At 45.1% G+C, this 16,164-nt stretch overlaps 1 protein-coding gene across 2 annotated transcripts in view; it reads left to right on the forward strand.

Moving 5' to 3' along the window:
• LOC306951440 (gamma-aminobutyric acid receptor subunit beta-4) overlaps positions 1-13,032 on the forward strand; it is a gene marked incomplete at its 3' end in the record, with an annotated part of 61,980 nt that extends 48,948 nt beyond the window's left edge. The window contains exons 4-8 of one of the 2 annotated variants that reach the window (XM_079541941.1): positions 2,981-3,063; positions 7,382-7,519; positions 9,076-9,228; positions 11,861-12,117; positions 12,655-13,032. In XM_079541941.1, the coding sequence (XP_079398067.1) occupies positions 2,981-3,063; positions 7,382-7,519; positions 9,076-9,228; positions 11,861-12,117; positions 12,655-13,032 (1,009 nt within the window). The remainder of the gene's footprint in view (positions 1-2,980; positions 3,064-7,381; positions 7,520-9,075; positions 9,229-11,860; positions 12,118-12,654) is intronic. The other variant, XM_079541942.1, reaches the window with a different exon arrangement.
• Between the last annotated feature and the right edge of the window lie 3,132 nt (positions 13,033-16,164).

Genomic DNA, 16,164 nt, shown 5'->3' on the forward strand with positions numbered 1-16,164 from the left:
TTTTTTTGAGCACCTACCTCCAGGGATAGTGATTCTACCACTTCCCTTGGCAGCTCGTTCCAATGCTGTACCAACACCTCGATGTTATCACTTTCTAGATCCTGAAAAGGTTTATCAAGTTATAGGAAGCCCCAAGCTAGTGCCTGATGCCCAACACCAGCTGCCCCCCAAATCTAATAATGCTGCAGGAGCCCACATCCAGGGGTCCCTCTTGGTGCTTGCTGGGAGCACCTCACCGTGGGTGCAGCACTACGGTGCAAATGCTCCAGACAAGCAGGTGGTTACAGCCCAGTGTCACTGCTACACCTGCTCTGAAAAAAAAACAAAACAAAAAACAAAAAAAGATCCGCATGCTGCCTAGTCCCTGTTCTCACGTGTCCCAGTTGTGTTATGGGACAGGTCACTGGGAGTTTGGGACCTTGAGCCCACTGGTTTACCTCTGGAAGATGCTGAGCTGCAGAGGTTGCCCAGCCTTTAATTCGAATAAAAGAAAAATTGTTATCTCATTTTTGAGGACTAATATCCTCTTTTTCTCATTTTTCTCCTTTTTGTCCTGTCTGTCCTGAAGTTCTCTTCTTCTGAATCTACAGGGCTAAATTCTACCCTGATGTAAATCTCTGCTGATGTAAATTGGTGTGATCTTGCAAAAATCATTGGAGTGGCTCTGGATTTATGCTGGCTGTTAGTGCTAGCAGGGTTTGGCGCATGGCATGCAGTGGCCATAGCTCACTGTGTCGTGCTCTGCATTTCCAACCAGCACTGCAGGTGACAAGCAAATCCTGCTGAGAGGCAAGCGGGTCCCTCTCGAAGCAGAAGAGGCTTCCCTTGGATGTCCTTCGTGTGGCCAAGTGAGCCAGCTGGGCCGCAATTTGGGGATGGACACTGTGGAAAGGTTTTAGCCTGCGGGGTCGCACAAATGGGGTGGAAAATTTTCATTTAATACGTGGGTTTTTTTTGGTTTTTTTTTTGCATCTCACACGTTAGGGAAAATTGGAAAGCGCGCTTGTAGCTGCTATTTCCCACGGGTGCAGTATAATATATACAGTATATGCTGTGTGCGGCACAGGGGGATGAGTCATACCCATTCGTGACTCTTTGGTCTCAGTGCCCGGCCAGGATGGACTCTCCAGGGAGCTCTCCTGACAAGGTGCACTCCCCAGGTATGCTCTGGGTGTACTCCACACCACAGTCCCCACATCACAGTGCCCCCCACCCTGCTCTGGGTTGGGGTGGGACAGGCACTGCGTTCCCATTCATCCGCCCAGAGGGGCCAAACGCAGTGGCTGCAAAGCCATACGCGCGGACCCAAAGCCGCAGTGATCATCTGTAAGTGACTCCTGTCCTGTCATCCTTCCTCCCCTCCGTGCTTTCTCCTCCACCTCAACTGCATTACAGATAAAAGGGTTAAGAGCTCACTTGGGCCCCCTGCTCTGAGAGAGGGCAGTTGCAGTGTTGTATCTAGACCCAGCGAGGATATATATAAATTCCCTTCGTCTCTCCGGATCTATTTATAGCACGGCAGGCAGTGGCAAAGGCTCTCCTCAAGGCTTCATCTCCTACAAACAGTCTTCACAGACAGCAGAGAGATAAATTTAGCACACGAGATTTCTTAAAGAGCCAGCAGCTCTGCGGGGCCACGCGCCCGCCTTGCTCAGCCCCCACCCTTGTGCCCCCAGGACTGCGCTGTCCCACGGGTGCCTGCACCCACCTTCCCCCCTCTGCCCCCTCTGGTTTTCTGTCCAGATTCACCCACACACCCCCTTTCTGCTCTCTTTTTTCTTTCATTGATGCATTTTCCTTTTTGCTTCTTCTTTTTTTTTTTTTTTTTTTTTTTTTTTTGCTGGTTCACCATCTCATCCTATGTGCTTTCTTGTCTTTTTTTTTTTTTTTTTTTTCTTTTTTCCCCCCTCTTTTCTCTCTCTCCCCATCCACAGGGCTCAGAAGATAAAGCTTTCTCGTTAACAGTTCACTGGTTATGCCTACATAGTAAAAAATGTGTAGCTTGATTAATGCCTTCCAGATGGTTAATTGAAAAAAGAACGGGGGGGGGGGGGGGATTGCACCAATCTCTCCCCCCTTTTCAGTACTCTGCACACATACACTGCACAGGAAGACAACTGCATTAACGGGTGAGGGGAGCAATAAATTTGAGAAATGGGGGCAGCCTGATAAATTCTGGGCTGGCAGTTAGCAGCTGAATTGCTCTCTCCCTGCTTTGTGCCTGCACCCGACCTGCCCCACTGCAAAATGCCCCAACCCTGAAAGCAATGCTCCTTTGTGTGCACCGTGTAACACAGATGCACCCACACGCATGAAAACCTTCCATAGGTACTGCGTGGCACTGACACCCCAAAAACAACCCCTGCCCATTTTCTCTCCCTAAATTTATTTTCCTAGGGGATGCACACATGTACACACGTGTCAGGTGAATCTTGACCATGGAATCACTTGCACAGGAGTGAATCTGTTAGTGGAGTCACCAGCACACAGTGCAGGAGCAGGAGGGCAGTGAGTGTGATGGAGGGGCACCGATGGGTGGGGCTGCAGTGCGGCTCTTGGGGCAACTTGGGAAGGAAGAGGCCACTGCAGGACAACATGATCAATGCTTTTCTGTTCTATGGACACTTGCCCTCAGCCTCTCTTTCACAATTTGACATCTCTCTCCTCTCATAGCTCTGCCTACTCCCAGTTTCTTTGTCTTTCTTCTGGAGAGACAGGGGAGGAACACCAATCCCTCCCCACCCTGCTAATAGAGATGCTGCCTTGCTGACGTTAGTCACGGAGGGTGTAAGCCATGCAGTTGAGGGTGAGCTGCATCCAGCCCCCCGCACACCTCCCTCTGCCCTCCCACCGTGGCTCTCTCTGGTTTCCAGGGAAACAGCGGCCCCAAATGCTGCCCGACTTTCACATCTGCCTTTCATTTCTCCTTTTTAAAAAATAATCATTATTGTAATTTTTTCTTTCTCTCATCTTCTTTCAGGATCACCACCACGGCTGCCTGCATGATGGACCTACGGAGGTACCCCCTGGACCAGCAGAACTGCACATTGGAGATTGAGAGCTGTGCGTATGCCATGCAATGCTGACCCAAACAAGCCACCCCTCCCACCCCTGGGCTGCCTCCCAGGGCTTTTAAGGCCACCCATTCCCAAGGATGCTCCTTTGGGCAGGACTGGGCTCCCTCATCCAAATTCCATCCCCAGGGTAAAATGCTCAGGAAAATGGAGCCCCGGCAGCAGGCGAGGCACATAAAATTACTCTCACTTTTGGGAGGATGGAGAAGGCTATCTCAGCCCTCAGATAGCCCTGGGAAGGTGCCCTCAGTGTTGGCTAAGCCTGTTTTTTGCAGGAGGTGGGAGTAGAGCCCACATCTCCTCCCCACCTGGATTTTCCTTGGACTCCCATGAAAAGCCTTCCTGATCATTCTGGCCAAGGGAGGTCCGGCACTCCCTCATAAAAATGCACTGCAGTATCCCCACAGGAGCGGTCCAGAGCAGCAGATCTCACAGTAATGATGATGCAGCTTCAGTGGTGATTATCAGAGAATTGCTTTTTTCATAAAAGAGGTCCCATGGCATCAGCAGTCGGCAGGCACGGCGCTGCCTCCCCAGCCTCTCCTCTGCCAGGCAGCCCTGGTCCCGCTCGGAATGTGCAGCGATAGCAGCTCTTGGCGTGGCGGGTAATGGGATGTAAATGAGGTCCTCCTGGATGCACTAATGGCATGTCATTTTTGGCACTCCTTCATATTTTGAGAATAGTTTACAGTACAACCAAGAAAACAGAAGGCAGAGAATTACCCACAGTTCCCCATGTTGCGATTTTGTTCTTAATGGGACATGTCAAGCCAATTTGTTAGTTGAAGTTACGTTTCCTTACAGTATTTCTAAGACCAACGCCGAGATGAAGAGAGTCGTGGTTTCCTTGCTAAGAGCCTTTGTCTCTCACACTCATGCACACTGGCAATCTGCAGGGTTCCATTTTGTTTGTTTCCACATCCACACAACTTTGAAACAACGCTCCTCTCATACCTGGCTTAAAAAAAAAAAAAAAAAAAAAAAAAAAAAAAAAAAAAAAAACAGAATGAACACAAACAGAAAACCCCACGAAAATAACCTTTTTGTGGTGCAGGAGTGCTGGGTTTGTAGAACCATGGAATCATAAAGGTTGGAAAAAATCTCTAAGATCTCTAGTCTGATCATCCATCTTCCACTCTAACTGCATCCCTCAGTGCCACATCTCCACAGTTCTTGAGCTCCTGCAGAGATGGTGACTCCACCACCTCCCTGGCAGCCTGTGCCGTGCCTCACCTCTCTTTCTGAAAAGAAAGCAGCAGTGTGAAGCTGGGGTCTCCTTCCCATAGCAGTGTGTTGAACCTACCTGCAGGGGATAAGCCCATGCTTATCCCTGTTGATCCAAGCCCCTGCCCCCAAACCAGCCCTCATTCCATGACCCCCCTCCTGATTGTGTGCCAGGACTCAACAAAAAAGTGATGAGGCTGGCAGCAACCAGGCCATTCATCTGACATCTTAAGATGCTGTATCAATACTTTATGATATTTCAGATTGAAATGACTTTCTGAAAGTTGTTTTGCTTTTTAAAATTAAAGCGGAAACTTGGTTTTCTTTTCTAAAGCTGCAAATCAAAGTGGAACATTTATTTTTAGACTGAGTAACCTTTCCCTTTAGAACCACTTTTAAAAAAATGGATTCTTGAAAAACATGTTTGATTTCATATTGAATAGTAACATTAGAAAAAAAGATTGGCCCCCAGTATCAGCAGGTCATAGGATGAATGGGATGGAGCTAGTTAACTGCGAGAGCTCCTAAACTTAGACACTGTAACTTGACATTTTCATTGCTGATCAGGAAGTGAATTTGAAGTAACTGCTGTTAAATTTGTGGATGATGAAGATAGCAGTCTGCGTGGCCTGCTTGCTGCACATTTGAATACATCCCAATTTGAATACATCCATCCTGAGTACATCTGAATAAAGCTAAATGTGGAGGTCTGTGACTGGGTGCAGTAGCCAGGCTGCCAGATTGAGGGATGGGACCTGCATGAGCCCAGACCGGGGGAAACGATGGAGGGATCACAGCCCCGAGATCGCTGCTGGAGGCTTTGTAGCAAGGCTGTGGCACAATTGGCTGGAGCAAGCCTTGGTTATATAAACCAGGAGAGCAGTGACTCAGAGCAGGGAATCAATTGGCCTCTGCATGTGTTGCTGGTGAGACTGGGAAGGGGGCTCTTTCTAATTTTGGTTTCCACAATTTAGAAAGGAAGTTGAGAAATCAGAAGAGGTTGAGAAAAAGATGCTAAAAAGCATTCAAGGGCTGGAGCAGATGTTTTGCAGTTAGAAACTGAAATAGCTCAGCCTGCTTTGTTTACTGCAAGGAGGTGGAGAGGTGATTTGTTTACAGACTGGGCACACCTCTGCATAGGGTGGGAAGGGCTCCGTAACCTCGTTGAAATACACACAGTGGCCACTGGTGTCTGAAGGTCTGAGCCTGATGGATTCAAACATAAGCTCACACACTGTTAGCTGTGAGACTCTGAGCCACAGGAACCAGCCACTGGGAGCAATGCTTTCCGTGCTTGGTGTCAGTGCCTTGCTCTGGGACAGATGCACAAAGCTGGGATAATGAGGCACCACAACAATCTGTGCCACCATGGGTGTCTGCAGAGGGTGAGGTGACCTCAGGGTCCTTCTGATTCCCTGAGCTCATGGGTCTGGGTGCTTTACCACAGTCATCCATGGAGCAGACTGGAAGGAGGTGGAGGTCTGGCTTGGTTGATTTACAGCAAAGCAGATCTGGTATAGCACTTGATAACAGTCTTCCACTTCTTTAGCATCAGTGAATAAGAACAGTAATGACCAAAAGCACACGACGTGGGCTTGGAGGCTACAGTCATCAAATAATGCGGTTTGCAAGGGACCTCAGGGTGTCATAGTTCAGCCCCCAGCTCAAAGTAGGCTTGGCCGTGAGATCGGAACAGGTTGCTCAGGACTTTGGCCACCCAGGAGCTGCAGCATCACACTGTCCTCAAAAGCTCAGCTGTGAGCAGAGGGAATCCTCGGCCCTGAGGCCAATTTGAATAATTCCTTCTCCTCTATGGTGCATCCAACAGCACTTCATTCTCATCTTGTCACTAATGAACTGGTGCTGGCCTCAGTGGCAGCTCTGTGTAGCAGATGTTGACCTTGCTGGGTGTTGCTAGCTAACCACCTCTGCTGCCAGGGCTTGTGGCTGAGGCTGACTGTCGTAATGCAGTGCAGGTTGTAAATACAGGCTTTCTTGGGGGCACAGGTGAAGATCATGCTCTGAACAAAGCTTTGCGGTGCTGTACCAAAGCGTGTACATATCACAGTTCTTTTCTGAGCACAGAGGTGTTCCCATGCAGCTCCACACTTTTCTTAGAATAAGAAATATCTGGAAACAGTTGTGGTGCTGCAAAACTGACCTTGGCACAAGCAGCACTGAATTACAAGCGGAGATCAATCCTTGCACACAAGTGCAATGGGCAGGGTTGTGATCATCACACTGATGTGAGAGGAGCTGCATGTTCTCGTCGCCCAGGCCTTGTTCCAAATGAGGCTGAAGCACCTGGGATATAGCTGGGATATAGCTTCTCAGTACCTACAGCCTGTGCAGCCCTGCCTGCCTTGTACTGTTTGGGGTTGAAAAGCTTAAGGCTATGCCCTCAGCTCAGTTGACCTCTGAACAAATCCATTACCGTGAAAAATAAGGAATGAGCATTTGTCACCAGCTGGATTTCGCCTACTTTCTTCTTCCCTCAGTGCTCTTTCCAGCTAGAGCTTGGCAAAAGCAGTCCCCGGTCTCAGAGGCTCTGTGTGCTTCCAAATTGTGACTGAGGGTATTTAAAAGAGAGAGATATACTGATGCTCACATTTCTTCTCAAAATCGTTGTAAATCTTTTTCTCTCTGTGAATCTTTAATACTTGGAGGCTCTGTTTACCTGGTCTCATCAGAATGTATTGTGATCTCCCCCTTCTGGTAAAAGGAGGCAGCTTTTAAAAAGCAAAATGCAATGTTTTGTGATAGCAGCTTCCAATGCACAACTCCCTGTCATGTTAGCCATGGAGATTATGCAGCACGAGTCAAGACATGATGGACCACATCCCACCTTTTTTTCCTGAATCCTAGCCAGAAGGGGGAGTTCTGACCAATTTTCTCCTCTCCTGGGGAGCCTACTGCCCAGCTCAGCTGAAGCAAATGACGTCAGCCAGGAGGGGCTGTGCTTGCTGTCTGGTGGTGTGGGCTTTCTTTCATATCTTCTTCCAAATCACCTTAGAGAAAATGGGGGAGTCATTTGATGCAGCTTGTCAGCTCCGTTCTCTCTCTGTGCTTTTCCACCTCTGCAGATGGTTACACAGTTGATGACATTGTCTTCTTCTGGCAAGGAAATGATTCTGCTGTCACAGGGATGGAGGTGCTAGAACTGCCCCAGTTCACCATTATCGAGCAGAGACTGGTCAGCAGGGAAGTGGTCTTCACCACCGGTGAGTCTCTGCCCAAGAGATGTGATGGAATTCATAAATCTTCTGTTGATCCAGGTCAATGTGGTTTCTCATCTGATTTAGATTCTGAGGTATTAAATTAGGTTCTAGGCTTCGGGCCCTATTCATCTGAAAAAGAGCCGTCTTCTCTACCCACCAAATTTGACTCTTCAAAGACTTGTGGAATCATTTTTATTACAGTTGTTTTCATTTCTTAGTTGAAACACCAGCTAAATCCGAAACAGAACCTCCTTAGAAGGTTCTCAGCCTTTATCTTGTGTTTATGTGGTTTAAAACTGGCTCTCAAGGTCAATGTAGGTGCAACTGTAAGAAGCAGAATATTTCTCTTCAACAGTAAGTGGTCTATGGCCCATCTGCACAGTGCAATAACAGGATCTGAAGAGAACACCTTGGACAATTCAGGGTTTGGATTTTGGTTGCTGACTTCATTTTGAAATGGTATTGGAGTTCACTGCCTAAGTGAAGTGCCACACATGTTAACTTGGATGATTTCTGAAATGCTGTGAAGTAACAGCAAGAACAGTCTGTCCATGGCAGTGGCAGATGGGGATGTTGCTACAGTGGTACCTCACTGGACATGCCAGGAGGAGGGTCCCATTGCATCAGTAATCTAGACATCAACAAGAAGCCATGTTCCTTCCAAAAGAACTTTGCAATCTGGATGGACATGGATATGGATAAAGATATGACCTTTAAAAAAACGATTGGTGAACGAAAACATTCAAACTGCATACATGATACACAGTGCTGAGAAAATACAACCTCCTTTTCCCAGTCTTCCTCCCTGATCATTACAGACTGTTGTTCTCTTCTTAGCTTAGCTGCCAACCCACAACTACACTCATATTTCAGTCTGTTGTGTTGCTTAGGGAAGGAGGTGAAAAGGAGGAATGGCTTGGACTTTGTTTCACAGTAACAAGAGGGTTGCTGCTTTGTCCTGTCAAAATACCATGCTCCAGTAGAAGATTTGTAAAAGTATTTCTTGTCACTATCCTCATTAGATTTCCTAAAAGATTAGGAGGAACTTGAACAGAAAAAAGATCTACAGATTAACCAATGGTACTCTATTTGTGTATGAATTTGCCCAGTCTGACCATAACCCAGTTTTAGAAAGCATGGGAAAAATACTATTCATATCTTCATTGCTGTTTGGAGGAAAAACTAGCACATGAAACAATGGAAAATGATCTTACTGCATCCAGGTATAGGGTTGAAGTCTCCCATGCAAGCCCAAATCTTACTGGCACATACCATAAAGGCAGTTTCAACAGAGGACTGAACAGACGTTCTCCCATGATGTCTGATACAACACTGTAACTTGCGTAGAGCTCCCTTTTTTCCTAATATTCCTAGCCAATTGAGCAGACTCTAAAGAAATCCTCTTTTCTGATGAGGCTGTGAAATCTAAGGAAAAAAAAAGAGGAGAGATTCCTCATTATCACTGCCTCTTGAGAACATTTTCCAAATAGAAGCTCCTACTAAAAACACAACTTTGCTTTCCTCTCAGACAAGATCTCCCTTTAATGTCTCATTGACAGGCTCATACCTGCGCTTATCTTTGAGCTTCCGAATTAAGAGGAACATTGGTTACTTCATCCTGCAGACTTACATGCCATCTATCCTCATCACCATTCTGTCCTGGGTGTCTTTCTGGATCAATTATGATGCTTCTGCTGCACGAGTGGCACTGGGTAGGTACCTTCTCATTATACACTGAAGAATATGATATGTGAGGGAAATCAAACAGGACAGTTCTAAGAAAATATCTTTTTCTTAATGAGGTAGCATCTAAACAAGACAGATCAAATTTGTCATCACAAAAGAATGACATTTCCTTGGAGAACAAACTGCAGGTTTTCAGCCTGAAGGTTTTTTTGGAAATACTGATGTTTCCCAAGCTTGAGTCTGTATTATTTGAATCAGTAAAAGTTATATTACAGATTTCTGTGGGAAATTTGTTATATACAAAGGTATAAATGGTCACAGCTTCTCACAAGCATGAGACTATGACATGCTACGAACCCACCAGTTCCCTCACTGCAGTTTGTACTTGTTTTCTTAAGCAGATAAGTCTGGGCATCTCTTGATTAACAGATGTGCTGAGAGCAGGTTAGTTGGATGATAAATACTGAGAGTGGATGGACAAAGAGCAGTAAGAATAGTGAGTGAACGGCAAAAATTGTAAGGAGAGATAAAGAAAGTGGCATTACACAATTTCATGATATTTTAGGCCCAATACAAACACCTTTTTGTGACTGAAGACCTTCATAACCAAGTGAAATGTGGGACAGTAAAGTAAAAGATTTTCTTGAACATATGCGCCCCTAAATAGGGATGTTTTCCTACAAGAGGAAAAAAAGAGATCTTTTAAGCAACAGAAGGGAAGTGGGGGTGGATTGCAGATAAGGATTTTGAAGAAGGAACAGGAGAAAAGTGGGGTGGCTGGCATATCAGATTGGGGCTATGCAACATGATAGGAAGTTCAGAGGAAATAGGAGAGACAAGGAGGGAAGATTTCAGCTGTGGTGGGGAAAAGGCTCTGATAAGGAATAGGTAAAGGTTGGGTTTTACAGAGAAGGCTGGGGGCTTAAATTAGCTTTAGGAGAAGACAGAGCAGTGGTGGTTTGTACAAACACATATAAAAGAAATGATTTGTCTGTGCTTGTTTGGAGAGTCTGGAGCAAGGAAGGGAAAAGAGGAACACAGTAAATTGAAAAGGTAAGTTGCAATGGCAAGAGTATTATAAGTGAGAGTAAAAAGAGACCACAATAGACATTGCTAGACATAGTAGATAGAGTAGACTCTCACAGGGAGAGTACAAACAGAAGTGTGGACTTGAGATGCACAGCTGTTGATTTTCAGCTGACATCTGGAGAAAACAGAAGAAAAAACATTGTAGATCAAAACTGGAACAGCTCTCATCAAGTGATTCCTGACAGCTCTCTAACTTGTTCCTAAGAACCTTCAAAGAAGGAGAATCTGCAGCCTCCTCTAACCACTATTCCTCTGGATTTGCCTGCTCATACAATCAGAAATCCTTCCTTTTCCTGTGTTCTAAATCTCTGCTGCAATTTGTCTGTCTTTGGTGGACACGGAGAACATTTTATTCCCCCTTAACTTCTACCAGACTTCTGGGTATTCAAAAATTATTCTTGTATCTTCCCTCTGTCTACACTTCTGTGAACTGAAGACTATTAGCTCTCTAAACTAAACGACTAAATAACACTAAAAACAATGAAGTTGATAGGGAAACAGGACAAGCACAGCTCCAGGATGCACAGACAGATGTGGGAGCAATCACAGTAGAGGTAGGGCTAAAAAATGAAATTAAAATCATGTAGAATAAGAGAGCTAGAGACAAAGAACTTGGACTGGAATGCTGCCAACAGAGAAGAGGAGGAAGGACATTTGAGGAAAAGGAAATCAGCAAGGTAGTAACAAAAACATGGCAGTTGAGATTGAGAAGAGGGAAAAGAAGACCAGGTCAAGGCAACGGAGTTTCTCCTCCAAAAGAAGTATGAAGCCCAGCTGCAACTTTCTGAAGCACTGCTGAAGACACAAATCTGCGGCCATTCTGAGAGTTCACAGGCCACAGGCTAAGAACGAAGGAAAAGAATGAAGCTGAGAGCGTAATCATGATGCACCAAGTAGACCGAGTAGATGGTCAAATAAAGGTTTATTTAAGATGCAGGAAATATGAGTAGACATAAAAAAGGAGAACATGAGAGCCATGAAAGAAGCTCAGATAATTGAAGTAGTGGGTGGTAAAGCTGGTGAGAGAAAGGTAGGAATTGATGGGGTCAAGGAAATAGATAGAAGCCTTGAGGCAGGTAAAAGAAGAGAGAGTCATGAAGTGGGAGTCTCTTATCTCCTTCTCATATTTATGGCATTAGAAAGTCATAGCATATTAGAAATTCATGTCAAGGATATTGAGGCATTCAGTAGTGCACAGGGGATTGTGATGAGTTCATGAAGTAAGAAAGGTGGAGGAGAAAATTTGAGAGACTGAAAGCAAAACTGTGTATTTCCTATCACAGTGAGTGAAAGAAGGATGATCAGGGAGGACTCAGAGAACTGAGATTCACATAACATTGATCCACACTTTCCTGATGCTATTGAGCTTTTGCATTTTCTCCCACTTTTGATAGCTTGTTTGTTTTCTGCAATGGTTGACCTTAGAATAATGACAATTTTCTTCCCAGTTTTGCCGCTTCCAGCCCTCCTGATGTTCAGCCCAGATGGGAGAAGGGATGGGAAACCTGAGATTGGCATTTCAGGAAACCACCCCACCTTGATAACAGAACACCTACCCTCTCCTTACAGGGGTCACCACGGTACTCACAATGACTACCATCAACACTCATCTGCGGGAAACTCTCCCTAAGATCCCTTACGTCAAGGCTATTGATGTTTACCTCATGGGCTGCTTTGTCTTTGTGTTCCTGGCACTCCTGGAATATGCTTTTGTCAACTACATATTCTTTGGACGAGGCCCCCGACAGCAGAAGAAACAGAGTGAACGCATCAGCAAGGCCAACAATGAGCGCCATCGTTATGAAGAAAAGAGGGTGAGAGAGCAGGTTTGTTTCCTTCTTTCATTGTGGTAGGAGAATTCAAACTCTCCACTGTTCATTCAGTCCTGGATGAGCTGTGGAGCAGCCTATCTCTTCACCACAAGAAACTCCAGTTCCCTTGTCTGATAAACATAGACCTACTGAAGTTTGCAGACAGATGCCGAGAAGGATCTCTTTCCAGTGTTCACTGGGAATTTTTCTCCTTGATCATTTGGTCATTATCCTCAAGCCAGTTTCATCAGGACCACCCTCTTGCAAGGGCAGGTGTATCCCAAGGTACCCTGTGGCTTTTGGTCCTACTCTGTTGGCACAAATACATTACTCAACTTGCAAGTTTGCTGCAAGCACAGGCTCCAGCCTGTGAGCAACCAACATCAATGGATGACTTTTGCAAATGCAGAAGTTCAGGTTCAGAGCCCACTTACAACCCAAAGATCAGTATCGATATACAGAAAGCAGTTCAAAATCATCCCTGGTGGCATGGCTGTGCACACAGTGCACAAGACATCCTTGCTATCTTTCTCTCTGTCTCCCCTGTTCTAGGTTGACCCTTATGGTAACATCCTCCTCAGCACTCTGGATATGAACAACGAGCTGCTGGCCACGGACATGATGAGCAGCGTTGGCGACTCTCGAAACTCTGTCATGTCCTTTGAAGGCTCAGGAATTCAGTTCCGCAAGCAGCTGGCCTCCCGGGATGGATTTGGTCACCACCCAACCCTGGACCGCCATGTCCCGCTGACCCACCATGCCGCAGCCCGCAACCGTGCCAACTGCCGTCTCCGTCGGCGGTCATCTAAGCTGAAGCTCAAAATCCCAGACCTAACAGATGTCAGCACCATTGACAAGTGGTCAAGAATCATTTTTCCAATCACCTTTGGATTCTTCAACCTTGTTTACTGGTTGTACTATGTAAATTGATGCCTGCAGCCTCCAAGAGAGATAGGGACAGACACTCAGACAATGACAACACAGGAGTGTTGTGGTCTTTTGGGTTTGGGTTTTACTCTTTACTATCATTATCATTTATTCCTTTGATTCATTAGATTTACTCTAAGCTTACTCTTCTCTTTTCAGCACATATAGAACCACAGAGTGTTGGGGGGAGGGGGGAAAGGGAAAGAAAGGTATACGGGAGGGGATTTGATTTCAGGGAGGGATGTGTTTGTCTTAATTTTGGTTTCCTGCTGAAGGACTTACACCATTGTGGGGAAAAAAAATCAAAAAAAAAAAGAAAAAAAAAAGGCGTAAAAAAAAAAAGGATAGGAAAAAAAAAGAAAAATAACAAAAAAAAAAAAAAAGAAAAAAGTATTGAAAAAGGGGGGAGGGAGACATAAAGAAATTGAGTTAAAAACTGGTGTGGGGGGATAGGTTATCTTTGGCTGTGCTCACTAATGCACTATCCTCACTTCCATTTCACTACTGAATTGCATAATTTCATCTTTCTCCTCTCAGTATTATTATATTTTTTTAATCTTTCTTCTGTCACTGTTCCTAACCCCTTCATTTTTATTCCTTCATGGATTCATGAGATAGTGAGGTTTCACTCTCATGCTATGAGACTTCTCTTTTCTTTTTCTCTCTCCCTCTCTCTTGCTTACAAGCCTAAAAGAATCTTTTAAACCAACAAATAAAAAGAATATTTATTTTGGAAGAGCTGGGAAGGGGGGAGGACAGGGCAATTATTTGGGAGGGAAGGGGTAATATGGGGCATGGGGGGGTGGGAGGAGGGAGCTTATCAAAAGCAAAGGCACATTTGCAAGTTGCCTTTTTCCACCTTCAGGAGTTTGCAAGCTGTTTTTCCTGTGTGAATGAGTGTGTGCATCTGCGAGTGTGTGTGGATGTGGATGTGTGTGTGCAAGCATGTTTTCTGGGGAAGGGAGCAGGGGAGGGGGGTTTTGTAATGTCTTTTGTAGAAAGAGAACACAGATGACATTTAACTGGCAATGTTCTTGGGGGGGATAGCAGGGTTTTGTTTGCTTATTGCAACTTTGCGAACTTGGAGTCCTAGCTTGTACTAGAGACACGAGGCTGGGGACAATAGATTGTGCAAATACACTTGCTGAGGAGAGAGAGGGTTTTGGGAATCAGCAATGGGATGATGCCACTGTCCACTGCTGGCATCTGATCTAAGCTGGTTGAGTCCTGAAATAGGGCTTGTTCCTAATCATTTCCACTCTGCATCTTTCTTACTGAGTTTTGGGAGAAAAGCAGTTACAGGATTCTGAAAACTCAGCCATTTCCACTCTCTACCTGCTCTTTGTGCCAGACAAGGGACTTCATACTCCAGCCCACCAAATGACCATAGCCTACAGCAAGGTGCAGGAAGGGGAGGGGGTTTTTTAACTCTGTTATATTTCAGGATGAAAATATCCAGAAATGATAACTATTCCCTTTCCTAAGAGCTTCAGAAGCAAATGGTGATCTACCACCCTCTAATATGTTCTGCTTTATATGGCCTTGCTTTGTATCAGTTAAACCATGCAGAGAAGAGCACCTTGTGTCCCTTCCTGCAGAAGATGCAACTAAGGATGCATAGAGTTCTATGGAGCATGATCCCTCTGGAAGACAGTGGTCTTCAAAGACTGGGCACAGTGAAGGTTGCAATGGAAGTGCTATGGAAGCCCTTAAGTCTGTAGTAGCTTCCATCTGCAGGCACATGTTATTAAGGTGCAAAAGGCCACTCCTTTTCCAAAGGAGCCAGTGACTTTCAGATAAATCACTGAATTACTGGCCACTTGGGCAATCACTGATGATTGATAATCTCCCTTACAATGTTAATAAAAGCCATGAAAATAATAAATTCACAAGTGCAAAACTTTAACCCTTGGGTCATTCTACCATTCATGGACTAATTATGAGAACCTTTTTCTTACCTGATGGAGGTTTTCACATGCCAGCCACACACACACTGCCTTGAATCCAAATACCCCTTTATTTTCCTGCTAGCATCCTCTTCCTTTTTCTTAAGTTCTGATTGTTCAGGAGAGCAAAGTGATTTTCTGAGACCAGGGAAACTCCTGTTTGTCAGAGAACAGATGCATCTAATGCACATCTTTTCATTTACTAATTTGTGTCTGTACAGTGCTATGAAAATGTGAATTACTATAGGCCTGACCTAGTAATAATGAAGTCATGGAAAGTTTTGCCTTGACTTAGAGGAAGCAGGATCAGGGCTCATCAGAGTGATAAGTATTGCTATTTTTATATTAGTAATGTGCTTTATGCGTTTTCTGCTGGTAGACTCCAAAGCATAAAAGTAGAACATCCATCCTTCTCACTCATCTCCAATCTCTGTCTCCCTCTGCCATCTTCATGCATGCACACATTCAGTCCAGGCCCTTCTGGGCTCACCAAGGTTTTAGCACAATTGTTAAATCAGGCTTAACTTCCCTACAGAACAGTCTCTTGCTGGTTTCCACATTCAGGAGTGATGCTGTTGAAAACAGGTTTTCTTGATGCTGCAGTTCATTGCTGACATGGATCTGTACAGCAGTTAAATTTGAAGAGTGAACAGAACTGGACAGTAGGACTAGTAGCTGAATCAGGCAGTTTCTTCTGTCTGATGTGCAGGAAAGTTAAAGGTTGTCCAGAGGAGACTGTTACACTTTCTAGTGGGATTCAATTTGGAAAAGGCTTTTAAAAGTTGTAATGGAAATCATAAAGTTGTATTTTATGACATCAGCAGTATAATGTGGTAATACATGTGCCAGAGGGAGGCTGCCTATCAGCAGGTTTGGCCTTTCAGGGAAGTCTAACTGGCTGATTGGTCAGTAAATACAATATCAAAACACTTACCCTTTATATATGGGGTTGCAATGTAAAGGGTGGTCAGAATGACAGAAGAGAAAAAAAAAAAAAAGAGGCAGTTGTATGAAGCCTACTAAAACTGGAAGGGGAACAAATAGCCACATGGTAAGAAATGAAGAAGCCAAGGGAGATGACTCAGGATCTCCAGCAATTTGCTAGCTGTAGTAGAAGCCTGACAAATGTGTGGTAGGAATTAGGCACCCGAGAGTGCCCTCAGCTGCTCCCAAGGGCCAGCAGTGGCAG

Source organism: Tetrao urogallus, assembly GCF_951394365.1.
Source record: "Tetrao urogallus genome assembly, chromosome: 13".
Lineage (NCBI taxonomy): Eukaryota > Metazoa > Chordata > Aves > Galliformes > Phasianidae > Tetrao > Tetrao urogallus.